This window comes from Mustela lutreola, chromosome 10 (assembly GCF_030435805.1).
Source record: "Mustela lutreola isolate mMusLut2 chromosome 10, mMusLut2.pri, whole genome shotgun sequence".
In the NCBI taxonomy this organism is placed as follows: Eukaryota; Metazoa; Chordata; class Mammalia; order Carnivora; family Mustelidae; genus Mustela; species Mustela lutreola.
Genome location: NC_081299.1, coordinates 72882373 through 72906782, shown reverse-complemented (window position 1 = coordinate 72906782; position 24410 = coordinate 72882373). Strand labels below are relative to the sequence as shown.

At 36.6% G+C, this 24410-nt stretch overlaps 1 protein-coding gene across 1 annotated transcript; it reads right to left on the bottom strand.

Annotated features, from left to right (window-relative positions):
* Positions 1-821: 821 nt before the first annotated feature.
* LOC131810526 (calcium-activated chloride channel regulator 4-like) lies at positions 822-22741 on the bottom strand (the record flags this gene model as incomplete). Its single annotated transcript, XM_059138526.1, is given in 15 exon segments — positions 822-1192; positions 1552-1785; positions 3339-3510; positions 7012-7118; positions 8600-8777; positions 11310-11537; positions 13482-13700; positions 14059-14236; positions 16119-16138; positions 16140-16218; positions 18161-18198; positions 18200-18264; positions 18267-18318; positions 18470-18523; positions 22586-22741. Coding segments are annotated over 15 exon segments (2151 nt in total), but the record flags the coding sequence as incomplete, so codon positions are not given.
* Positions 22742-24410: the final 1669 nt, after the last annotated feature.

Sequence of the window (24410 nt, the reverse complement as noted above, 5' to 3'; positions counted from 1 at the left end):
ATCTCATTTATTACTTTGGTGTAACTTTTAGGCTATAATTGGAGTAATAATTAAAATGTTATATTTTAAATTTTTTAGTTTTCTTTCTTTATCTGAAAGCAAGGGCAGAAGACAGTACCTTCAATAATTCTTTCCTATAATAAAAGAAAAAGTACACAGGGAGGAATGGCTTTTTAACTGGAAAAAAAAAATATATATATATATGAATGATTGTATTGAGCTGAAATCAGGAAAAACTGTGGTTTGACAGATGGTTATTGATTTTTATTTACTAGTATTTTCCATGTCAATGAATTATAGTAAACATGAACTTATTCATGTTTTATATATATTAGTATATAAGTAGAGACTTTAGGTGAAAGCAATAATATCAATTTAAACATAAAAGTACCAAGACCAAATTTATTTTTTCTCACGTATTATTTACTTGCTCTCCTACACTTGAATTTTGACTACTGAAATAGATAATTTTAACTTCTTGACAGAATTTATTGTTCTTTAATTTATTTATTCTTCTTGAATTTTTGTTCTAGATAACTTTTGTATCAGAAAATCAACATGAATATCAGGTATCAATATAAAAAATCTTTATTCATCATTCTTTATGACAAATAAATAAACAAAATATTTGAACTTTAATATTAACTTATCAATTTTCCAAGTACCCCTGGACATTTATATTTAATCAAAGTATCCCTATTAGAACTCTTAAAATTATTTTTATGAATTCATGATCACAAGAATGAACTTAGAAATTCAGTTTTTTGTTGTGTTTTTTAAAATCCTGTTCTAGGTCTTCTTGAAATTTTTTTCTTGTGTATGATACAAATGGTGGCACTTAAAATAAAACTGACAACTGCCACAGATCCAACCACTAACAACACCAAAGAAGAAATGCTAATTCCGGAATTAGGATGACTTTCATCAGGACCAGGTTCTGCTTGAGGAATAAGTAAAGCTACTTGTGCAATGTTGGATAGTTTTGATCTCAAATTGCTTTTATCCACACTTTGAATGGGAATAAATATGTGAGTTGTATTTTCTTCTGAGATATTTCCTGGTTTAAATGCAAAGGTTTCTTTGGAGTTGGCCTCGTTTGGTAACAGATCAGTAATGCTTACTTGGAGAGCATTATCAAAATTGTCTCTTAGGTCCAGGATACTTCCACTTATTTTTATGATACACTGTTCAGCTAAGAAAAAAAAATTAGGTATATCTTAGAAACTGGAGAATATCATGTTAAATTCTTTTTTATCCATTCTCCTCAAAAATGTTTAGTTGTGCAAAGCTTATACTCATAGCCAAAGTCTTACTAATTTTTCAGTGAAAGCTTAATTGATTTTTAAACTCCTAAATGCTATCTTCTTTGTCCGAAATGTGTACCACTTTATAATGTGTCATGTTTGATTGATTTGAAAATATCAGATTATAAAATTAATACTTCACTGAGCAGTTAATTAAAAATTCTTCTCCTCCCATCTACGCTTATACCCTTGCTTTTGCCATGAGCACCTTTCACTTAATCAACACTACATGTCATTTCATCCTTACCTTTTCCAACATCAAAATTATCTCCTAGTGCTGTCCATGTTAGACTGATCCCATCCCCCTCAAAGGTGGCCTCAATGTCCATGATTTGACTTGGTGGGTACAGGTCAGGCAAGGGAAGTTTTGAAACATTTGCAATCACAAATGCACCTCCAGATGCTGTTCTAGTGAAACTCTCCAAGGCTGTTTGAGTATCCTCGTCAATTTCAACTCTTGGTGGATTCCCTTCAATTTTTCCTGCATTAAAAATTTGCAGTATTTAATGAGAAAGTCTATACTAGTATTTTTAGAACTAAATGAATTAAATTCTTCATTCTACATTTCCCTGCTCCTCCCCTTTTTTCATATGTAGTGAAATATGAAATGTACACAGTCACATTTTACTAAGTTTGGTGACAGAGTCATAAACATCCAATTGGTGGCAGAATTTTTTTCTTTAGCATCCTGACCAGGATATTGTGGGATAGAATTGGATAACAAATCACTTTAGAATTAAAGCTGCACTGAATGGGAATAATGTTATATAATTCAATATATGTCCTTTAAAAAACAATTGCTTTATTTCTCAAATTATCTTCAGGCTAGGAGTAAACTTGGGGAAATTTTTACTGTTTCCCTTTAAACCATTTGTGCCAGGCTTCTCTCTTCCTCCCTGCTACAAGTCTAAGGAATAATACTTCAAGTTATATTCCGATTGCCAAAGAGAACCCCTAAAGGTCATAAGATAAGGGACAAGCTGAAGGAAAGCTAACAAAGAATGCATTCTTAATCCAAATAGTCGTCATCTTACTCTACACATTTTTGCTTTTGACTTACTAAAAACATTCAAAATAAATATTTACTTATTTAGTATCTTTATAAACTGAATCAGGTATCTATGTAACCCGAAAAATAAATTCTGCCACAAGCGTGTATTTAGGTACATAAATTTTTACACACATTAACCTGTTTTTCTTCATCTTGAGTTAGAAATTTGATATATTGTTGTTGATGTTGGTGAAATACCAACTGAGTATTACTCCCACCTTAAAAGACCACCAGAGACGTGAGTCAAAGCCAAGCAGCAAGCAAGGGTCGTTTATTGCAGGTTCGAACCTGGACCTCTGCACCGCTGGTTGCCGATAACACGGAGAGGTCCAGAGCTGGGTTGGTGCAGGGTTTTTATAGACAGATACAAACAAGTTTCGGGTGGGGCTGAGCTGATTGGTTGACAGTTTGAACAGGCATACTTGGCGCCAGCGGATTGGTTCAGGGGGCCCGCAGGCGCGAAAAAAGTAAGCGTTTGTACAGAAGCGAAACTAGCAGGTTAACAGGATAAAAATGCACTTCTAGGGCGCCTGGGTGGCTCAGTGGGTTAAGCCGCTGCCTTCGGCTCAGGTCATGATCTCAGGGTCCTGGGATCGAGGCCCGCATCGGGCTCTCTGCTCAGCAGGGAGCCTGCTTCCCTCTCTCTCTCTCTGCCTGCCTCTCCATCTACTTGTGATCTCTCTCTCTGTCAAATAAATAAATAAAATATTTAAAAAAAAAAATGCACTTCTAGCCAGAGGGGTTCTTTTGGTCTCTCATTGGTTTGGTGCTCCAAACTAATATATATTGGCTGACATTTATTGAGTGCTTGCTAGATGCCAGACCCTATACCAAAGCTTAGGTTATTTCGGAAGCAAACACAGTATGACTGAGAACTTCATTTCAGAAATGAGAAAAGCTGTACTTTGAGTTGTAAAATTTTCGAAGCTTTAATCATGTTAACTCACAATTATTCAAGCCAGATATCAGATATCATTATTTACCATCCACTACCCATCCTGGTATATGTGCAGCTCTAGTCAGTGGATGCCGTAAGTATTGTGCAGCCACATTTGTCCCTCTGTGAGCCCGTACTTTAAAGTTATATCTGCCGTTTTCTGAATAAGCTATAAAATATCTGGAGTACACCCCATAATTCTTGAAAGAATCGGCACATTGTCATAGAAATGAAGGAATAAAGTACTATTGTAAAGAAAAAGAAAAATTGTGCATTTTCTAAGCCAAGCATATGGACTTTATAAGCACATCCCCTCAATCAGGCTATTTTGTGGTTGACTCATTAGGGAATATTTCTATTATGCTTTACCAACCAGTATCTTGTTAAATTGATATACATTTTTGTTGTATATATGCATATATATATAAATCAGGTACTTATATATGTGTAGTAAATACCTTCACTTTATCAGCTTCTATGCAGACTATTATAGTACTTTTTTTACATACTTTAGCCAAATGGTTTTCTTACAGCTCTTACCTAAACACATAATTATCTCATCTCCTGTTCAAATCAAAAGGATCTCCACTAAGAAAAAGCATCTGGGTAGGATTTAATTCTTACCATAGTCACCTCAAAATGACTTACTTTGACTTCAGCTACTTTTTGTTTTGTTTTGTTTTGTTTTTATATCCTTACCTCTTGCTCTATGATCTATTAACTCCCTGGTCTGGTGATGGAAAACCCCCATTTATTATTAGAATAAACATTTAGGTGAGCTAAGGAATATTATATCATAAGTATATTTCTTGGTATCACCAATACTAGAGTTATTCATCAAATTGCAAACACATTTCTCAGGGGTTCAACCTCTAAGACAGCAGTTCTTGAAATGGGATCCTTAGACAAGCACTACCTGCATGCCTCTTGATCATATTAGAAATGCAAATTACTTAGATCTTCGAGGGAAGGGCGTAGCATTCTGTGTTATAACAAGCCCTTCAGGTGATTCCTTTGCAGGCTAAACTTTGAGAACTTCTGCTCCAAGTCATTGTTTATCACCAACACATTCTTAGGTAAAGGCATACCAGTAGCCATCTGGTGAAACCTTGAGAAATGAAGCAAGATGCAGCTTAAGTTTTAATGTAGCATGTCAGGGTTTGGGAAAAGAGGAAAACTCAGGAAATAGTTGAGGAAAATATTATTATACCCGATGATGGCACATAGATGCACCAAAGAACATTTTTACCTTCTAAATTTTTCACAGGGCATATGCTATTTGATGATAGGATTATAAATTGACTGAATTAATTACATTGCAAAAGATACTGATAGAAAATTCTGACAACTCAGAAGGTTATCAGTATGGTAATTTCCTTGCTCACTGCCCTCTCAAAAGAAGGATCAGTTCCCAGAACAATCCAGAGTCTGGGAAAAAGGTACTGTTCACCCATACAGACCAGGGAAACAGAGCATGGCCAACTCTGTGTCTTGTTTTCTGCTTTTCAGACCTGGTATCTGATGCTCTAGAGATGTCTGCATCTGTTTTGGTGGTTCTACCTGTCCTTGGGCCTCAGTTCCCGAGACTACATGTTGTACTTTTTTCTAGCTGCTGGGAATTACTCTTGCCTGTTTCCCGCTTCTCTGCCAGGGGCTCAAGTTCTATCACTTAACGCCATCTGCTTGCTTGTGTTTCACTCACTCCGCCTGGGCTTTCTTAGTGATTTGTGCCTAAGAAATTATTGTTCGGAATTCTTGCTGTTCTCAACTTCCTGAATCAGACCTTCCTGACTGATAACAGACATTGGTTGTGGAAAGGGGACAAACTGTGAGGATTGGAATCCTGTAAAGAGATGTGAAAGATAGGATGTTCTCTGAGAGGAGCTTTGAAGAAAGTTTTTCAAGTCTTTGTGGGTGGCTCTTCATCAAGGAAAGCCAAGTCTGTCCAGTGACCAAGAAGGTGCTTTCCCTAAGTGTGTCATTTTAGGAATGATGGGAAGTGTCTTTTCTATTCTAAACCAGTCTTAAACAAAAATATTTTCATACCAGTGCTGATAGAAGAGAGTGAATTCTACCACTGAGACATCATTGTAATGACAAAAATCTCAGTCCTATGTGAAGTGAGCATGTGTTTGAGTGGACCAAGTATTATCAAGTTACATCTGAATTGAGTAACTTTTTCAGGTACCCCATGAGGAAAGTCTAAGACAGTTGGAAGGCTTTGGCTACATGGTAGTACTAGGGGGAAATGACTGAGTAAAGAGTGAGATGCAGCCTTTTCTCTGTATTCTAGCTGCCACCATCCAAATTCAGGTTCCCATCTACTCAGATTATTGCAACATACCTCTAACTATTCTCACTATTCTCTCCCAAGACCTATATATCATTTACACAAACCCAGGTTAACATTTCAAAAATTTCTTTTATTTTTGTTATTTCTCTACTTAAGGACCTATAGACATTACAGGTGAGGGGAACAGAAATTTCCGCACTTTCCACATCATTTAGAAAGCCATTCTTGAAACTTTGAGTGTATTCTGCATGCATGTGCCTCCTTTCTGGATGATATCCCATATTTCGCTCTTACTTTTAAAACCCCTTTGGAGTATTCCATTTTAATGTCCCACAAAACCCAAGGTTAAAATAGAGCCGAAAATAATAGCCTCAAAATCACTTCTCCCTGTTTACATGTCAATTTTATCAGTGTTTTCTCAGTCATCCAGATTGAAACCTTCAGAAATGAACTTTATTCTCTTTCAGTTTATTCTCCATACACTGCCAAGCTAGATCTCAGATCAATTTTTAAACTACTTCCAGGGTGAGGCTGCAAACCCAACTTCCAAACCGATCTGCACATATTGTCTTAACTCTGAATCTTATACCTTCTTACTCTTCATTGTTGGAGAATAGAGGAAAATAGATTTGTTTTGGTGATCCTGGCAAGTTGTAATGTGGAAAGTGACTTAGTGAACTGGAAGGTGAAATTACATGATACACACTTGGTAGGAATGGATATTGATAGAAATAATTTTGTAAAAATATTTTGAAGGAAACAGGCTGTGTTGACATTTTACATGAGATGTGAATGAAGAATGAAGAAGGAAGTTGTCAAAATTTTTTAATCTAAATAGAAAATGGTGGTATTGTTGAAACACAAATGAGAAAAGAAGTAGAGTTCAGAAGAGAGATGAATAAAATAAAAAGTCAGTGAAAAAAGTGGTTGAAGAAGTAAGATAAGCCCTAAATTTGTAGATATGCAATGATAATTCACTGTCTTTTTTCTGATAAATTATTTCCAAGATACTTTGTTTCCATTTCCAAACTGGGTTCTTAAACGCATTCATCTAATTTAAATCTATTTCACAGCAGTGACAAGTAGAGGAAATCTTGGAAGTGTGAGATACTTCTATGCATTCATAGACAAATGAAAGCTATCTTACAAGACAAAGTCTATTTTTGGCAGAAAATTTAACATGGTTGAGTTTTGATGTTATCCCTTAACCAAACTCTGTGGGAAAAGAAAAAATATATATACATATATATTTCACTACTTAATTTAGTCATATTTAAAAAATAATTTCTATTTCATACTGAAATTTTAATTTTAATTAAAAGTGTACTTTTAGAAAAATATAGGACTCAAAACTTGTAACAACTGAATTATTTTTTTGGTTATGGCTAAATGTAAACACAAAGACCTGAGGAGTGGTGACTCTGACCTGAAGAGGCTGTTGGGAAAGATCAGTATTTCCTGATGCAAGAGCCCCAAAACCATCAATGAGGCTGTTGTTCTGGGCTTCATCAGAAGCACAAAAATGGTTTCCTCCTAAAATTAAATACATTAAGTAGGCTGATTTCTAGAAAATACATCCCTATCACATTTTTTTTAAAGATTTTATTTATTTATTTGACAGAGAGAAATCACAAGTAGATGGAGAGACAGGCAGAGAGAGAGAGAGGGAAGCAGGCTCTCCGCCGAGCAGAGAGCCTGATGCGGGACCCGATCCCAGGACCCTGAGATCATGACCTGAGCCGAAGGCAGCGGCTTAAACCACTGAGCCACCCAGGCGCCCTCCCTATCACATTTTAATGGTTAATAAGGTAGCAGGGTAAACAAAATCATAGTTTCAGTATATATTATTAATATAGAACAAAGTCAAGTATGTGTAAAGATTAACAATAAAATGTTAATTTAAAACTGTCATAACTAGGAAAAGTAAGCGGTCTTTATATCCCACTTACAGAAATATTCCTGGCTGAAATGTGTGAAATAATCACAGAATATGAAAGAAGATTTTATAATTCCATGTATTAGAGCTCACAAACTATGCTGCCCTTTAGGGTAATTATTGACTTTTAAGATACAGTTATGGTAGTTCTGGCCTTCAGATTTTTCAGCCAAAGTGGGTCAGAATCAGTTCAGAAAAGTTGAAGAGCTGTCATATTGAGGTATCCTGACAATAACTGGCAGTGGGGAGATAGAAAAGTGGTATGTAATAGAGACAAATTGAGATGGACCCTTGGAACAAAAATAAATTTTATAACGGCCATGAAAGTACTTTGAAATGATGGAAGTTTGTGCAACTAAGCATTAAAAAACAAGTATATATTTGGTAGCATTAGAAGTCAACCCAATACAATAATTCATATTCACAATGTTATAAATTTTGTTTATTCTACTACGTTTAAGAAGGCACTGAAAACATGTGGTCCATTTTCATTCAGTCTCTGTACCCAAGATAACATCTACCCTGTAGTTCATCAGGAAATTTTGTTGTTATTTAGATTTTTTCAGCCTGAGCCTCTATTAATCCCATCTGGCCCCTACCCCCAATCCCAAAGCCTATGCCCTGGTTTCATGGATTTCCCACTATCTCTCCACTATCACCCAACATGATTTTTTTGCTCATGACCTGATCATCTTCTCGCACTCCTCCTGTCTCCAGAAAAAGTAAACCTTGTTCAAGGCCCAGCTCAGAAGTCACCTCATCTTTCATTCCTTCTTTCTCTGACTCTGTACAAACCTGGGAGAATTTATGGTTCCTCTGCTCACATAGTGCCTTATTTCTGTATATTTCTCCTGTCATGAAGGGATGTTATCTGATTATGCTATTTGATTAGTAGTTTTTTATGTCTCTCCAGCCAGCTGGATTGTGAGCACCTTGTGAACAGAGATCAGGTCTGGTTTGACCCTGGTTTCAAGGTCTTGCAGAGCACCTACAGGGCAAGAGCTTGAGAGAAATCATTGTGAGCCTTTACACTTATGCATTGCTATCAAAGGACTTATATATATGGGTCATATTTCACCCGTTATAGCACTCATCTCTATGATGGCTTGATCAGCAGATGGTCCCAAAGCAATCAAATGAATGATAGCCTCACTTTGTTTCACTTCATCAATACAGTTCTTTGCAGAATTATCCTCCCCATCAGTCAGCAAGACAATTTCAGATCCATTTATTTGAGGGTATACTTCTCTAATTACCTGCAGATACAATCAGAGCATAACTATTGGTGTTCCTAGACCAAAAGACTTACAGGATACTAGAAAAAATGTGCGGAGAAAATAAAAGTGTGCAGAAAAGAAGAGATAGCGTCTGTTTTAAATAATAGAATCTACAATCAACAACTTTTAGGAGAACTTAAACATGATTTTATTTTCTGTCTGTCTGCTGCAGGGAATGTTTGCTCAAATGAAGTTATGTGGGTGCAGGTTAAATGACAATGACATTTCAGTCTGAGGACTCAGGTCAATCAGATACCAAAAATATAGCTGCAGAATGTAGCATTAAATAGTTCTCTGCTTTCTCTGACTAGACTACACTCTAACAAGACTTTAGTGTATAAAATTTATTGCATATACAACTAGGTGCCTTAAAACTCCACCTCTACTTTTTTTTTTAAATTTCTTTTCAGTGTAACTATTCATTGTTTTTGCACTACACCCAGTGCTCCATGCAATACGTGCCCTCCTTAATACCCACCATCTTAATACCCTCCACCTCTACTTTTAAAAAAGGTTAATGATTTCAAATTAGGGAACCGTTAGTATGTTTATAAAGAAAAGATATGGAAAGTTCTAAACAGGTCAAGATTAGGAATCTTGTTATATAACTTTTATTTTATCTCTAGTAGTAATGAGCACAAAACTAAGAGTATTAGTGGTGCTCAGAGAATACATGAATTTTATTTATTGAAATTGAGTTCTATTTGTGGCTTGAACCCATTTCTTATAAAGCCAAATAGTTTGAAACTCAGAGTGCTGAATCTGGGTGCCTATAAGAGAGGATAAAAAGAATTTATTTTTGGTTATAAACAAATGACATTATCAGTGGCTTTCATGAACTTGAAGTGGAGGTGTGTGTAGATTTGCAGAAGAGGGTTTGGATAATGAGCACTGAGTATTATATAAAACTGATGAATCATAGACCTGTACTTCTGAAACAAATAATATATTATATGCTAATTAATTGAATTTAAATAAATAAAAAAACAAAAGAATTTAGAATTTAGATATTCCTAATAAAGCTGGTGTCAGGGAACAGAGTGACCAGACTCATCATAATTTTTGCATGTTTTTAGGTGAACAATGGCTTTTATATATTGTAATATATGTGAAATATGCTCTGACATACATTAAAATCAGACTAAAAGATAGAAAATGCTTTATACATTTATTGCATTTATACAGCATTCCCATCACACTCCCCTACAAGTCTGAGTGAAATATATATTTATGAATATATAATGAATATATATGAATATAATTATGAATCTTATTTTTATCCAAATATGCATGACCATTGTAATTATTATGACATTTGTGAAATATATATTTACTATATAATATTTTTCTATATACATAAATATAGCATTTTATTTAATCTTCATAATAGTACTATGAGATAGGCATTCGTGTTTTCTTATATTTTATAGATAAGTCACTGGGAGTCCGAAGAGATTGCAAACTTTGCCTAAGATCACATAGTAGTAGGTGGTAGAGCCAGTACTCTGATGTTAAAATTCATGTTCTGACCAGTATTCTTGACCCTAATCATGACTAACAGCCCCTGCTACATCTGCCTTGATAAACTTCAGTTTTCCCCAGCTGAGTGTCATAGAAACTGAAATGAAGATTGGCCAAAAGTGGAATCATACCATATAACTTACTTCATTGTCTTAGGAGTTGTCAAGTTTTGCTGCCCAAACACACATATTTATTTAATATTTATTGAATACCGACTACTTCGTGGTAACAAAACAAAGCCCTGACTTGATTTGGTTTATACTCTAGTGGCATTTTAATAGTCATTTATTTACCCATCAGTTTATTCATTGATTTACTGATCCATTAAAAAATAATTCAATAATTTTTTTCTATAAGCTTAGTCCTGTGCTTCTTTGTATTAGTCATGTTAAAATTAGGCAGTATGTATGTGTGGCAGCGTTTAACATAAAAATGTCCTAATCATACAAAAAGAAGAAACTACAGTTTGACTATTATGGACTTTGCTGCTATGAGCATTGGGATGCAGAAGGGAACAGAGAGGGAAACAAACCGTGAGACCCTTGAGTCCAGGAAACAAACTGAAGGTTGTGGAAGGGGAGGTGGGTGGGGGGATGGAGTAACTGGCTGATGGACATTGAGGAGGGTTCTTGATATGATGAGCACTGGGTGTTACATACAACTGATGAATCATTGAACATTATATCAAAAATTAATGACATATTATACACTGGCTAATAGAATTTAAATAAAAAAGAATCTAGGTGAATGGATTATGAGGTACAAACTTTAAGTCATAAAATAAATAAGTGATGGAGATATAATGTACAGCATAGGGAATATGGCTACTAATACTGGAATAATTTTGTATAGTAACAAGTAGTTAACTAGACTTTTCATTTTATAATGTATAAAAATATCAAATCACTATGAAACTAGTAAGGTATTGTATGCAAACTAAACCTTATTTTTTAAAAAAAGAACAAACTACATTTGCAATATGGTTTGCACCTGAAATGTTGATCTAATTCCAGCACAGATGGAAGTTCCTCCATTAGCTTCTGTAGTTAAGCTCTCCAAGAAGTTGTTTCTTTCCTTGCTGCTTATTATTTGGATTAGATTTCTTTTAATGTTGGTGGTACTATCAAAGTGCACCATTCCCACCCAGGATCCATTTTCAATGGTCTGCAGCAGGAAATGTTTTGTTGCTTGATTCATTTGATTCAGGCGATTAAAACCCTGAATAAAAAAGATCAAGAAAAACAACCAAAGCGTTTTCATTTGGGAAATAATAGCAGATTATGTAAAACGAGTGAATAGTATTTGTTGTTAATTTTTTACCAGTAGTAATTAGTGTTATTAAAGAACACAATTTTCTTTCAATTGATAAAACTGAAAAATATAGTTATACATATTAGGGAACACTTATGGCATAGTAAGGAACATAGGCTTTAACTAAGGTATTCTTGGCTGCTAAGCACCCAAATTAGAGGTGGAGGATAGGGTGGGGGTTGGGTTGGAATTGGGGGGTGGTGACTCACACCTTAGAGACTGCCTAATAACTCCTGGGATCCTCTGTTCCAGTTGTGTCAAGATGAAAACGCTCCCCAGATCCCACAGTATCAAACCAGACTATCAAGGACTCCATCTAGAGACTGAAATTCCCCTTCCACTTGGGGACTTCCCAAAAGATGAAACTTACTCCAGCTGCAATCTGAGAGTGTCAGTACCTCTCTCCCCCCATTTCCTCTTCTGCTCCTAACCTCTCCTCACCACTTCCCTACCAATGGATTAAATGGAATTAATTGGAATTAATTACCAAAGAACTCTTTAAAATTCACATCCCTCTTTCCTAGGTGAATGCCCAGGATGTAAGCCCTTTCATGCGTTTGTCTTTTCCAGTCCCTCATCACCAACTGATCTGTGGTACCCCCCACCCCCAACACAATCCAAATTTCCCTCTGAACTACCTAGAACAAAGTCATCATGAAAAACTGCTATTATATCTCCATCTTTGAGGGCTTTCTCTCTACCCCTTTGTTTTACCCTTAAACTTATCTCTACCCGTATCTTGTCCAAAAGAGGTTGCTCATCTTTTCCCAATAAGGAGCTTCCTCTCTCCACAGCAACACTTCCTAGAACAAATCTATGGATAGGTTCCCAGCATTCTGATGCTCTTTCTGAAACTCTGCTATTGTGGATTATTTCATTCAACTGTGTCATCTTCTGTGCTTTTCAGTAACCACCCAGGCCCCTTTTGTTAGAAGACATTTCTGTTCTGCCTCAAATGTGCCATCCTTCTGGGTCCCTTATCACATATGTCCACTCATTTGTAGTCCATTTCAGCAATTATTTACTGAGTACTTATACATGATAAACTCCGTTTCAGGCAAAAGGAATGCAAAGATGAAGAGAACACTGCTTCAAGTCCTAGAGGAGTTCCTAATCTAGTGGGAGAGAAATGTGTAATTTCAATATAATATATGGTAATAAAGGTTTGCACAGGTCATTATGGGCGATTGGCAGAAGGACCATTAGTCCAGCCAAGAGTCCAATATGTATGAGTTAACCAGATAATGGGGAAGAGAGAGAAAATTTTCAACTCTGAACTCTTTAAGGATATGAGTTCTATTCCTAGAGCCCTGCACAGTGCCCTCCATTCACTGAATGATAGAAGAAGGAATGAATGGCTGAATCTGACTGTATCTTCATTATAGTGATGATTTTTGTCTGTGTCTTTGAGTATAAAGAGGTAATTTATATAGATTATGCAAATAAGGTAAAGCCATATTAACAATTCTCCTGGTTGATCTTGTTCCTTGACTTGGAATGGAGTTCAGGGGCCCTAATACACTCTCTCCTCATGTATATTAAGTGTTTCCAGTAGAAAGCATGTCCATATTAAAAATCTTTAGTTCTGATCCTAAGGCTTTACTAAAGGGTCTAAAAGTGCCTCTCAATAAACTCTCCATTTTCTGGAGCTGGATCTTGGGTTAGGACTTTTTAACTCTATTGCCACACTTCTTCATTTACAATATTTACTGCTCCTCTTGAGATCATCATTGTAGGATGCAACTTGGGCCACCATGCAACTTAGAACAAGCAGGTAGTGTTCAGAGTATTCTTAGCTATTCAATCACTTCTGTGTCCCCACATCCAGGGAAAATGGGCTCATACACTTACACTCATGCTTCCAGACTTATCAAGAACTAAGCACACAATTCTTTCTCTGATCTTCAGCAGTGAGAAGACAGGTAGAGGGGGTGGTGCCACCAAAGATGTTGTGTTTTTAAAATACTCACAATTGCTGATCACCTCCCATGTACTTCTGGAATTGCACATTTTGTTTTGTAGGCTTGGAGCTCCTCTGCTATGGTTTTCTTTATTACAGAATTCAACAACCTAAAAGGTTAATAAAGTGAAAGAAACTTTTTATATACAACGCATTTAAGATTCAATAACAAATCTGAGAAACAAAAAATATGTTTGGCAAATATATCATTTATTTAATGAAATAAGATTTGTTTAAGGAATCATATAATAGTAACAGATTTTGAATAATTGTAATAATAACTAACAGTAGCTAGCTAACACTAGTTAGCTAACAGTAGTTGTGCTTTCCATAGGCCAGTTAATATTTAAAGAACTCTATTATTAATACATCTAATTTATCAGGTAACCTGCACAAATATTTTATAAAGATGATAACATCTCCTTTGAATATAAACATGTGCTGTTAAATTACAGTTGGCATATTTACAGAATTAATATCTCGCATAAACATTATGGTTGCCTTTTCAGTTTGTTCTTTATCAGGGAAGAATTGGCAATCTTTTTCATACAGTTTTGTCTCAGAATCAATCCTGCATGCTCTAATTGTACATCTGTTTCCTTGACACTTATAAACTCTGTTTATACCAGTAATGCCTGTGGAACATCTGAAAATATGTAACAATCAGTCTTTGAGGCAACTTAACAATTAAAATTTTTGAAAATCTTAAGTAGTCTTTCTATCAAGGTTTTTTTTTTATTTATTTTTAAAGATTTTATTTATTTATTTGTCAGAGAGAGAGCAAGCGAGAGCGAGCACAGGCAGACAGAGTAGAAGGCAGAGTCAGAGGGAGAAGCAGGCTCCCCACAGAGCAAGGAGCCCAATGTGGGACTCGATCCCAGGACGCTGGGATCATGACCTGAGCGGAAGGCAGCTGCTTAACCAACTGAGCCACCCAGGCGTCCCTCTATCAAGGTTTTTAATAATGACCTGTATATCAAGACCTTTATTCTTATTTATGTACTATACACATTCTATTTTTGACAGCAACACTTAAGGGTTCCTACCAGAGCAATTTTGTTTTTCAGGAAATTGCAGAAAGAAATTTTAAGTGGGATGTCTAGTATATGCAAAGGCTGAGTTTCCTGTTGTGATTAAAGCTGCTGCTGTCTGCTGTCCTGTTAATAATAATGGCTGGAGACTCCCCTTTTCCAAACTTCTCTTCTGGAGGTCTTGTGATGATAAATGCACTATTGGCACCTGGAAGGGGCAACTTGTGAAAACATTTACTCTTGGTACTACCTCAGCTTGAAGTTCTTTGTAGAATTCTTTTCAAAGAAGTTATCTCCAAACGAATATGATATGACATAGCTACAAGTGTTTTGGTTTTTCAGGGATATTTTGATCCAAAGTGAAATGTGGCTTAAAGGAAAGATTGAGGTACTGCCTAAGACAGTAGTCTTTACTGGTAGGGACATTTTTGACATAAGTGCTATTGCATGGAATTGGCCGCAGGTTGTAGTGCTTGTGACATATATGCTGGAATGTGAATGTATCCCATCTTTTCAATGTGTTTCCAGTTCAAATTTAAGAAGCAATTACTAGATTTCATTCAGTCATTTAGGGAGTCTCCTAAATATGTGTATGCTTCTAGGAGAATATGTGTATTCTCCTAAATATGTGTATGTGTATGCAATGGTGCCATGTTGTCCCAGAACTCATTGAACATAATGATATCTGTGTTAACAACCATGATGACTATTCTATAGCAGAGACTAGACATTTAGGGGGAATATGATATAAACAAATGTAATCAATGTAATACTTCTTAAATACATGTGCTAAAACTGGTGGGACAATAGAGCAGAGGAATGGCCTTCAATGAACTCAAGTATCTTTCAGTTTATACTTTTTCTGATAAGTCCATAGACCCAACAGGGCATCTAAGATTGATTAAGCTGGTGGTATTTAATTTAAACCAACTACCAAAAATCATTTTTCTCTCTTGATCTCAGAGCTAAGAGGCTCATCTATGATTAACCATGATATTTTTAGATCAGTATTTTTAAATGAACTTTACAAATCCCAAGAAATCCTTATCTGCCCCTCTGAAGATTGATTTTTAATTTAGTGTGCATTTACTACTATTTATTAACCATTTTTTTGTTCTTATGTAGTATAAATAATTTTGACTTGGCATATACTATACAACCCCTTACACAGAATACAATTTCAGCACACATGAGTTCTGGCAGCTATGGTAGAGAGGTATAAAAATATGCCAAATTGGCTACCAAAGGCTCTTGAAGTTATGTGTATTTTAAATAGATAAGTAGTTACTGTAAGGTGTATTTTCAAAAAAAGAAGGAGAGAAAAATAAAGAAAAAAAAAACAGAAGAAGGAAACCCAGAAAAGCACTCTTTGGTGACATCACATCTATTATCTGCAATGGGATTAAAAAAAAGAATGATTGGCATTGAAAAGAAATCAACCTAAGGAAATTAAGAAGTTATAACTTAAAGTAATTAAGAAAATTTAAATGGTTATGCCTTGTTGCTTCGATTTTTTTTTGACTTAGCACTGTAGAAAGGTGCTTCTTCATTGTATTCATCAAACAGTCCCCAGTGGAGATGGGCCCACTCATGGACAGTCTACCTGTAGAATAACATTTCAAATAAATGATCATAATTCAAGTGACAAAATTGTTCCTCAAATATTTTAAGAAAGTTTTCAGTAAAAAATTATATTTAGGTTTTAGGTTTTCTAGGCAAATGGAACCAGATTAATAAGTGTGAAATTGTACCTCTCAGTATGGGAGGAGAAAGCCCTCATATCAGTGACTGCAACAGGGATTTGGTGCATGGCAGGTTGTCCTGCCTCCTATGCCCACTTTAGTTTATTAAGAGAGTAGATTCAGGTTCTTTCATCACAAACATAAAATAAAATAGAAGATAAGATAAAATAAAATGGAAAGGATACGTAACTATGTGAGGAGATATGTTAATTAGCTTGACTATAGGGCTCTGATTTCTCAATCAGGGCATCTGCCGATGGGATTGGAAAGAGTAGTTGTAGAGCTTTTTTTTTTTTTTTTTTTTTGCTTTTTTTTTTAAGATTTTATTTATTTATTTGACACAGAGAGAGATCACAAGTAGGCAGAGAGGCAGGCAGAGGAAGAGGGAGAAGTAGGCTCCCTTCTTGATCCCAGGACCCTGACACCAGGACCTGAGCCAAAGGCAGGGGCTTAACCGACTGAGCCACCAGGCACCCCAAGAGTAGTTATAGACCTTGAGAAAAACAGAAGTTTGAAAATAGCTGCTAAGGGGAATAAGAAAGGGACCCAAGAATAAGTAAGTTCAAATATTGTTGGGTAGATTTGAGAGCTTCCCTGAGCTTGGAAAACCTGTTTATATAATAATGGCATTAGTTTTATAATTTTCTTTCACAGTCTTGGAAATTCATTAACAGGAGCCAAAGGAAACTGGCCAGAAGCTCAGTACAGAGGATTTGGCAAGTTGAATGAAACATAAGGAAATGAATGGTGAGGGAATTGAGGTATTTACACTTATAGTTGAAATGACTGATTTTGCTGGATATACCAGCTAGGAAAGGTGCAAAGGATTAGAGGTGCCAAGGAGAACAGACATGATCACACTCAAGTTTGAGGGACAGATAAGATTGAGGTGGGATAGGATGATAGAGCTTGTAAGTTAGGGTGGGGAACAGGTCCAGGTGACAGTAAGGACCAGGGCTAGCTGAACATTTGACAGAGACAAGAGACTTACTATGTGCTCATTGAAAGGTAATGGGAGAAGGAGATTTTAGGATTTAGGAAGATTTCCTCTGAATGTTACATGTGAGTTGAACCTTCCTTTAACAATGATTTGTATCAATATGCTTTAGTGCATTTGAACCAATAATTTTAACTTTTAGATTGAACTAGATGAAATTGTTGTTTTTCTAGGTTAGAGTGATCACTTACAGACAGTTCATCTGGCTAAACCAAACAGGTTGAATGATAATATCAGCAACTAACAGCTTGTGAGTCTTTTCTTTTGGCCAAGAACTGGCATCCTGACTCTTTCTAGCTCGCCTTACCTTTGTCTTCCACGGAAGCAGCTGGTGATTGATTAATATCCAGCTGTGGAGAACTAAAAAATTTAAATCTAAAAAGTAAGTCTTAAAAAATGTATTGCTGGGGGGGTGTGTGCTTTGGTGAGTGCTGTGGGGTGTGTGGACCTGGCGATTCACGGACCTGTACCCCTGGGGATAAAAATATATGTTTATAAAAAATAAAAAATTTAAAATAAAAAAAATGTATTGTTGTCCTGTGTTCAAATTACTATAGACATTGTTCTGTCTACAGTTATATAGATCATCTAACTCAGTGTTTACAACAATTCCACAAGGCAGGAAACATTCTATTTACTGTCTTATAGGAGGTAAGAACAGAGAAAATAGGTCATTTGCCCAAGGTCACACAAAATTGATAAGTCAGGATTTGAACCTAGAGACTCTGACTCCAAGGCCTGTAAGCTTAACGTGGATTCAAAGTTGCATGTTAGAATCATTTGCAAAGCATGTATTTTGCAAATTCCTACCTGATGGTCCATATTCATCTTGTTTTTTTTCCAAGGATGAAGTCAGGGGTGAAATGAATGTATTCTCCTTTTTCTTCACAAGCTGTGAAGTATATGTATATGGTTCATCTCTTCCTGGGAAGGTAGGTGGTGCAACTAATACATCAGCCTGAAAATGTTTAAAAATATTTTTAAAACATCGGAAATAGAAACATTTGGTTAAATGTTCTAAAACATTTAACTCTAAACCAATCAGTGTACTGCAAAACTGGGGATCATTAGAAAATATAATTTTTTAAGAGAAGCATTTTGCCTCTTACGTGTTTGTAGCTTTCATGTTTTGGCCTCTGACAAGTGAGCAGGATCTCACTCTGCTAACTGTCAGTCCAAAAATACATCTTAATCTTATACATTAAAGGCTTTGAGTTTTCTATAACCCTTCACTGAAAGGCAAATGCTTTTGTTTGATGTTAAGAAAAATGATGTAAAATGACATAGACTTTTTTTTCCTTTTTAGAGAGAGTGAGAGTGCATGTGTGTGAGCATTGGGGATTGGAGGGACAGAGAGACAGAGGGAGAGAGAGAATTTTAAGCAGGCTCCATGACCAGCATGGACCCCCTCACAGAGTTCAACCTCACCACCCTGGGATCATGACCTGAGTTAAAATCAGGAGTCAGATACTTACTTGACTAAGCCACCCAACTACCCTTACAAAGGCCTAGACTATAGAGTCATCTATTTGGTTCCAATATTGGCATTAGCAACTCCTGGGTAATAGAGTTTGAGCAATTTAACACTCTGAGGCTAGTTTCTTTATCTTTTAAATGGACTATTACAACCTTTCTTTAAGGTGAACATAACATGAAATGAGTTATATAGTACCCTACACATAGGCAGTCAAAAAACTGGTTGGTATCATTACCATTAATAAGTCTTAATAGAGAGCAGCCTTAGCTGATGCAAGCTGAAACAGCCTGTAGAGAAGGGACATAAGAGCTTTTTCATTATACTCTTACTCTCCAGGACCAGGCAGCTGGATTTGGGGCTGGGGGGTAGAGTGATAGAAAAATTCATAGGAGATACAGAGCTTTTTAGAGCAGCTGAAAATATCACTTTATACTCTTCAGTATCCTGAACCCAAAAGTGTAATGATTGATAAGGGAGATAGTAGGAGAAATACATGGATGAATGTTCTTAATGGTGATCTATTCTACATAATCAAAACCACCAAATAACTGAGGGATCCAGGGTGCTGGATGACAATATCAAACTCTTCGTCTTGATGGCAATATCCTGTAACAGTGTTGTTTCCTTCAGGATGGGCTCTTCTCCTCCATGATGCTTCCTGACCTGACACAAGCCCACAGTAGAATTATTCTTCCTCAGGAACTCCAGGGCTCTCTGTCTTGCTCTCTTGAAGAGAGTCCAGTATGCTGACTCATATTTATCAGCAAACTGATTGGGTTCAGAGCCATGGGATCAGTCAGAAGCCAGAGTGCCGAGAACTAAAGGTCCAAAGAATTGGAGTTAGGAGAGCTAAGAGTTAGGAAAGGGGCTTCAGAGATCTGCTGAAGTAGATTGGGAATTACTTCATCACTGACCTAAAGTGGATGAATCAATTCTTTACCTGTTCCTTAAGAATGCCTTTCCTCATTTTTTGTTTTGGAATATTTAGATATCAGCCAGTTGTCACATTTTCCTTGGAGCAATTGTTATCTATTCTTCTATGAGATAAAAAATATATATGGTGATTTGAATTGTGGTACAGACTGGAAAAGTAGGTTGCTGTATACAGTTGTGTGGGTTGTGCATTGCATAACTCCAAGGGATTACATTTACTTTGTAGTATCTTTAGATCTGTGCAACTGCCTTGGGTAGTGGTATATTCTCAAGTCATTGAGGGATTTTACAGACCCCTGTGTCAGAAGACTATGATCCCTTAGGCATGGTAGGGTGCCTAATAATTGTTCTCACAGGCTTTCTGAGCAAAATTTCTATAATATTCTTTCAATATTCCTTCTCAGAATTCCTATAATATCCTAATCAGATCAAAGATCATTAATATTATTATATTCCTATATTTCAAAAAAATAAGTACTTTTAAACCAAAAAGACACATGAATAAAAGGAATAAGGAAAATTGACAACTGACATCTCAGATCATGAGTTATGAGTAAGTTCAGCATGAATCTTACTATGGTCAGATAATATCCCCAAAGTAAGTTATTGTCCTCAAGTTGGTTCACCAGTTAGAAAAAGGAGTAGTTTTTGTTACTTTATATAAGCCAGAACTCAAGCCCAGATTTGTCAGCCTTCAAAGCCTATGGATTGGATCTCAGATGTAATTGTGTGCTACTTAATGTAACCTTAGAAAAATTATTTACTTCTCCAACTACCAGTTTTCTCTTCTGTATAATGTGGATGAGAGATTTTCACAAGGTTGCCTCATAATATAAATGCAAAGACTTTGTAGAGGGTTGGGAAAAATGTTAGGAAACATTGTGTAATTCAGAGGCATGTCTAACTACTAATAATTGAACTTTTACTTGTGGTGTTCAGTAGAAGACATTTTAATAAGCTTTTTCCCCCTATAAATAATTCTTTCAAATACTGATTTCCAATGTTCAGAAAAGTTTGAAACTGACTGATTATTCCTGAATACTAAGAAGCCATCATTCAGAATCAGTTAAATTAACTGCTATTCAAGCCTGTGCTCTTCAGTAAAGAAATTTTTATATTTCCCTGGAATTCAAAAGTTATCAATAAATGAATACCGCTATGCTTCAAGAGTTTATTCAGAGTGGGTAATAAGTGGCAGCCATAGAGTCACCTGCTCACGACCCAGGTCAAGCACATCAGCTTCTGATGGGTAGCAACACACACACAAAAGGCTAAATCAGTGAGCCTAAGGATACACTAGTGGAGGAATTGAATGTAAGGGATTAGTAACTGTTGATATCAGGGACAGGCAGAGCTAATTTGCGTGACTGGAACGCCAATCTCTTTATTACGTGAAATGCTATAATTAGAAGAAACTTTAGAAATCAAATTCTTTGGTGTAGTCTTGGAGAATTTCCCTTCTCCATCTGCACTTCCTAATGTACTCATTTAGTCCCATGGCTTTAAATCTCATTCTACACACTGATGACCCCCAGATTTTTATCTCCACTCACATTTCCCCCTTGAATTCAGATTCCTATCTCCATCTATATGTATGTCTAATAAGCATCTCAAATTCAAAATGCTTCATAAAAAGTCCTGATCTCCCACCTGCTATTTTTTCCCCCATTTACAGTCTTCACCTTTTCAACTGATGATAATTCCATCCTTCTTAATGTTCAGGCCAAAACCCTTGAAGTCTTCCTTGAGTTCTATTTTTCCCTCCCCCTCTCCCCCATGCTAAACCATCAGCATTTGCTAAACCATCAGCAAATCTGTCTATGATACCCTCAGAATATGTTCAGAATTATACCACTTTAATGATCTCTAGCACAATATCCCTATTCCTGGTCAGCACCACTTCTCACCTACAGTAGCTTCCTACCTGGTGTCCCTTCACACCTCTGTGCTGTAATAGAGCCATACAGGATGAATGATAAGTAGAAGCCCTTTACAGAATTTCTTCAACACTGCAGTCAGAGTGATACCAGAAAATGCATGAAAGAGCATACCCCTCCTCTGCCCAGAATCCTTCCATGGATTCTCACGACACCCAGAAGAAGAAAAGCCCAAGTCTTTCCAGTGGTCTGGGCCTCCTGTGTCTCCCATGTTCAGTTCTCCCCATCCTTCTTCCTTGCCATCATCTCCTGCTGGTCACATCAAGCATGCTTACTGTTCCCTCTTCCAGGTTTTCAGTGGGTTCTTCCCTTACTCATCTCAGATTGCCACTCAGATATCACCATCAACAGTGAGTCCTTTCCTGACTGCCATACATGAAACAGTAACACACATTAGCCTCCCACCCAGCCCCACCAGCACTGCTATCCCCCTTTGCTGATTTACTTTACTCCATGGCAACATACTACCATCCGACGTGCTATATTTTGCATGTTTTTATTATCTATATTATATAAAAAGAATGTGTACTGCATGAGAGCAAATAATTAATTAGGGCAAGGAATTAAGTCATTCTTTCATCTCCCTGCCATGTCCTAAGTATTCATTAAATCAGTGTTCGAGGAACAGATGAATTCAATTGCTCATTGAATACAGATGAAGAAACTGAGGATCAGGGAGGCTCTAGGCCTTGTCTCTGGTCTTATGGTCAAACAGGATAGAACCCGACCTTGAACTTCCAATTTCCTCTGCCATTCCAACATTATTTTTACTGTACCATGATGCTTTTAAGCTTCCTGCAGCATTCAGATGTTTCCATAATTATTAACAATGTTTTTCCTCCTCCACAATTCAAATAGAAACCCCATTTCTTTCTTACCTTTATCTGTTCAATTATTTTTCCATCTTCCAGCACTCGAGGGTCTGTAGCAAAGATAATGCCTTCATAGCCATTGTTACTCAGCTGAATGAGGGAAGTATTGGACTCCTGCAGCAGGTATAGGACTAAGAGGAAGACAAAACTTAAGAACCCCATTGTTCCTGTCAAGGCATTCCTGGCCCCAAAGTTGGTTTGTTCAAAGGCTTTTCTTTCACTTTGTTTCTCTCTCCATGTAAAGGTCAATGTTATAATATGTAGCAAAATATTTGACTTCAGTTTACACAATCATTTTATTGCATATTACTGTAAAAGTGACCTAAAGCAGAGATCTGATTTTTTAAAAAAAGATTTTATTTATTTATTTGTCAGAGAGAGAGAGTGTGAGTGTGCACAAGTACAGGGAGCAGCAGACAGAGGGAGAGGCAAGCTCCACGCTGAGAAGGGAGCCCAAGGCCTGCTGGAACCCAGGACCCTGGGATCATGACTTGAGCCAAAGGCAGATGCTTAACCAACTGAGCCACCCAGGCATCCTGAGATCAGATCTTTTTGTAAAAAACTGCCCATGTTTTTCATGAAACATATTTTCTGTACTTTCTATTTCTGGTTCATTTTCTGCATATAGGAAGACTGTATTTTCTATACAGTACAGTGTGAAAATCAATAAAATTTTCTAATTAAATGGATAGAAACAATAATGGGAATGTTGTTACTCCATTTTACAGAGAGAATTAATAAATATTTAGATTATTCACCAAGGGTATAATTAATGGAAGAGAATATAAGATTATTAAATGTAAATAACACCAAATGAGGTAAGGTGGCCTTGAAACCTAACCTAAAATTTATTTTATTTTATTTTAAAATTTAAGGATGTCTGGGGGAGAGAAAGGGAGAGAGAGAATACAAGCAGGCCAGAGGGAGAAGGGAAAGAATCCTCAAGCAGACTCCCCATTGAGCATGGAGCCCAAGGAAGGACTCAATCCCAGGACCCTCCAGATCATGACCTGAGCCAAAATCAAGAGTTGGTTGCCAACTAACTCAACCACCCAGGCACACCCTAACTTAAAAATTTAAAGACAGACAAATTAAGGAAGATTTGATAGTTATTAAAGTAAATTTTTAAAAATCCTGTTCATAAAGAATGAATAGAGTGTTTTTAGGCAAGTATATCAAAAGAGTGTGGGAGTGCGATTTCCCCCACTTCCCTCTCCGGAGTCGAGGAACTTCACCTGTGGGTGCCCACCTCCTCTTAGCGCAACTTTCTTGGCTCCCCTTCTCCTGAGCCCTGAAATTTCGAGGGAGAGTGCCTTTAATAAATCTTGCCTTGCACCCACTTAAAAAAAAAAAGTGTGGTATATGCTAGTTATTATTGAAGCAAAGTGAGTAATTTTGATAGTTAACATTTACTTAGTGCTTACTAGGGCAGAGATTTCTCAATCTTCACTTTAACTCTCTTAAGTATAAATATTATCTTTTTTTAAAAAATTTATTTATTTGACAGAGAGATCACAAGTAGGCAGAGAGGCAGGCAGAGAGAGAAGAGGAAGCAGGCTCCCTGCTGGGCAGAGAGCCTGATGTGGGGCTGGATCCCAGGACCATGGGATCATGACCTGAACCGAAGGCAGAGGCTTTAACCCACTGAGCCACCCAGTATGAATATTATCTTCATTTTATGTGTGGGGGAAACTGCAGCACACAGTTTCAGTAACTTACCAAGATCACATAGCTAGTAAATGGCAGAGTCAGGATCTGAATGCAGCATTCTTACCCTGAAGCCCATGGATTTAATTACTCCACAGTAAAGCAATATGGTTTCACAGCACAA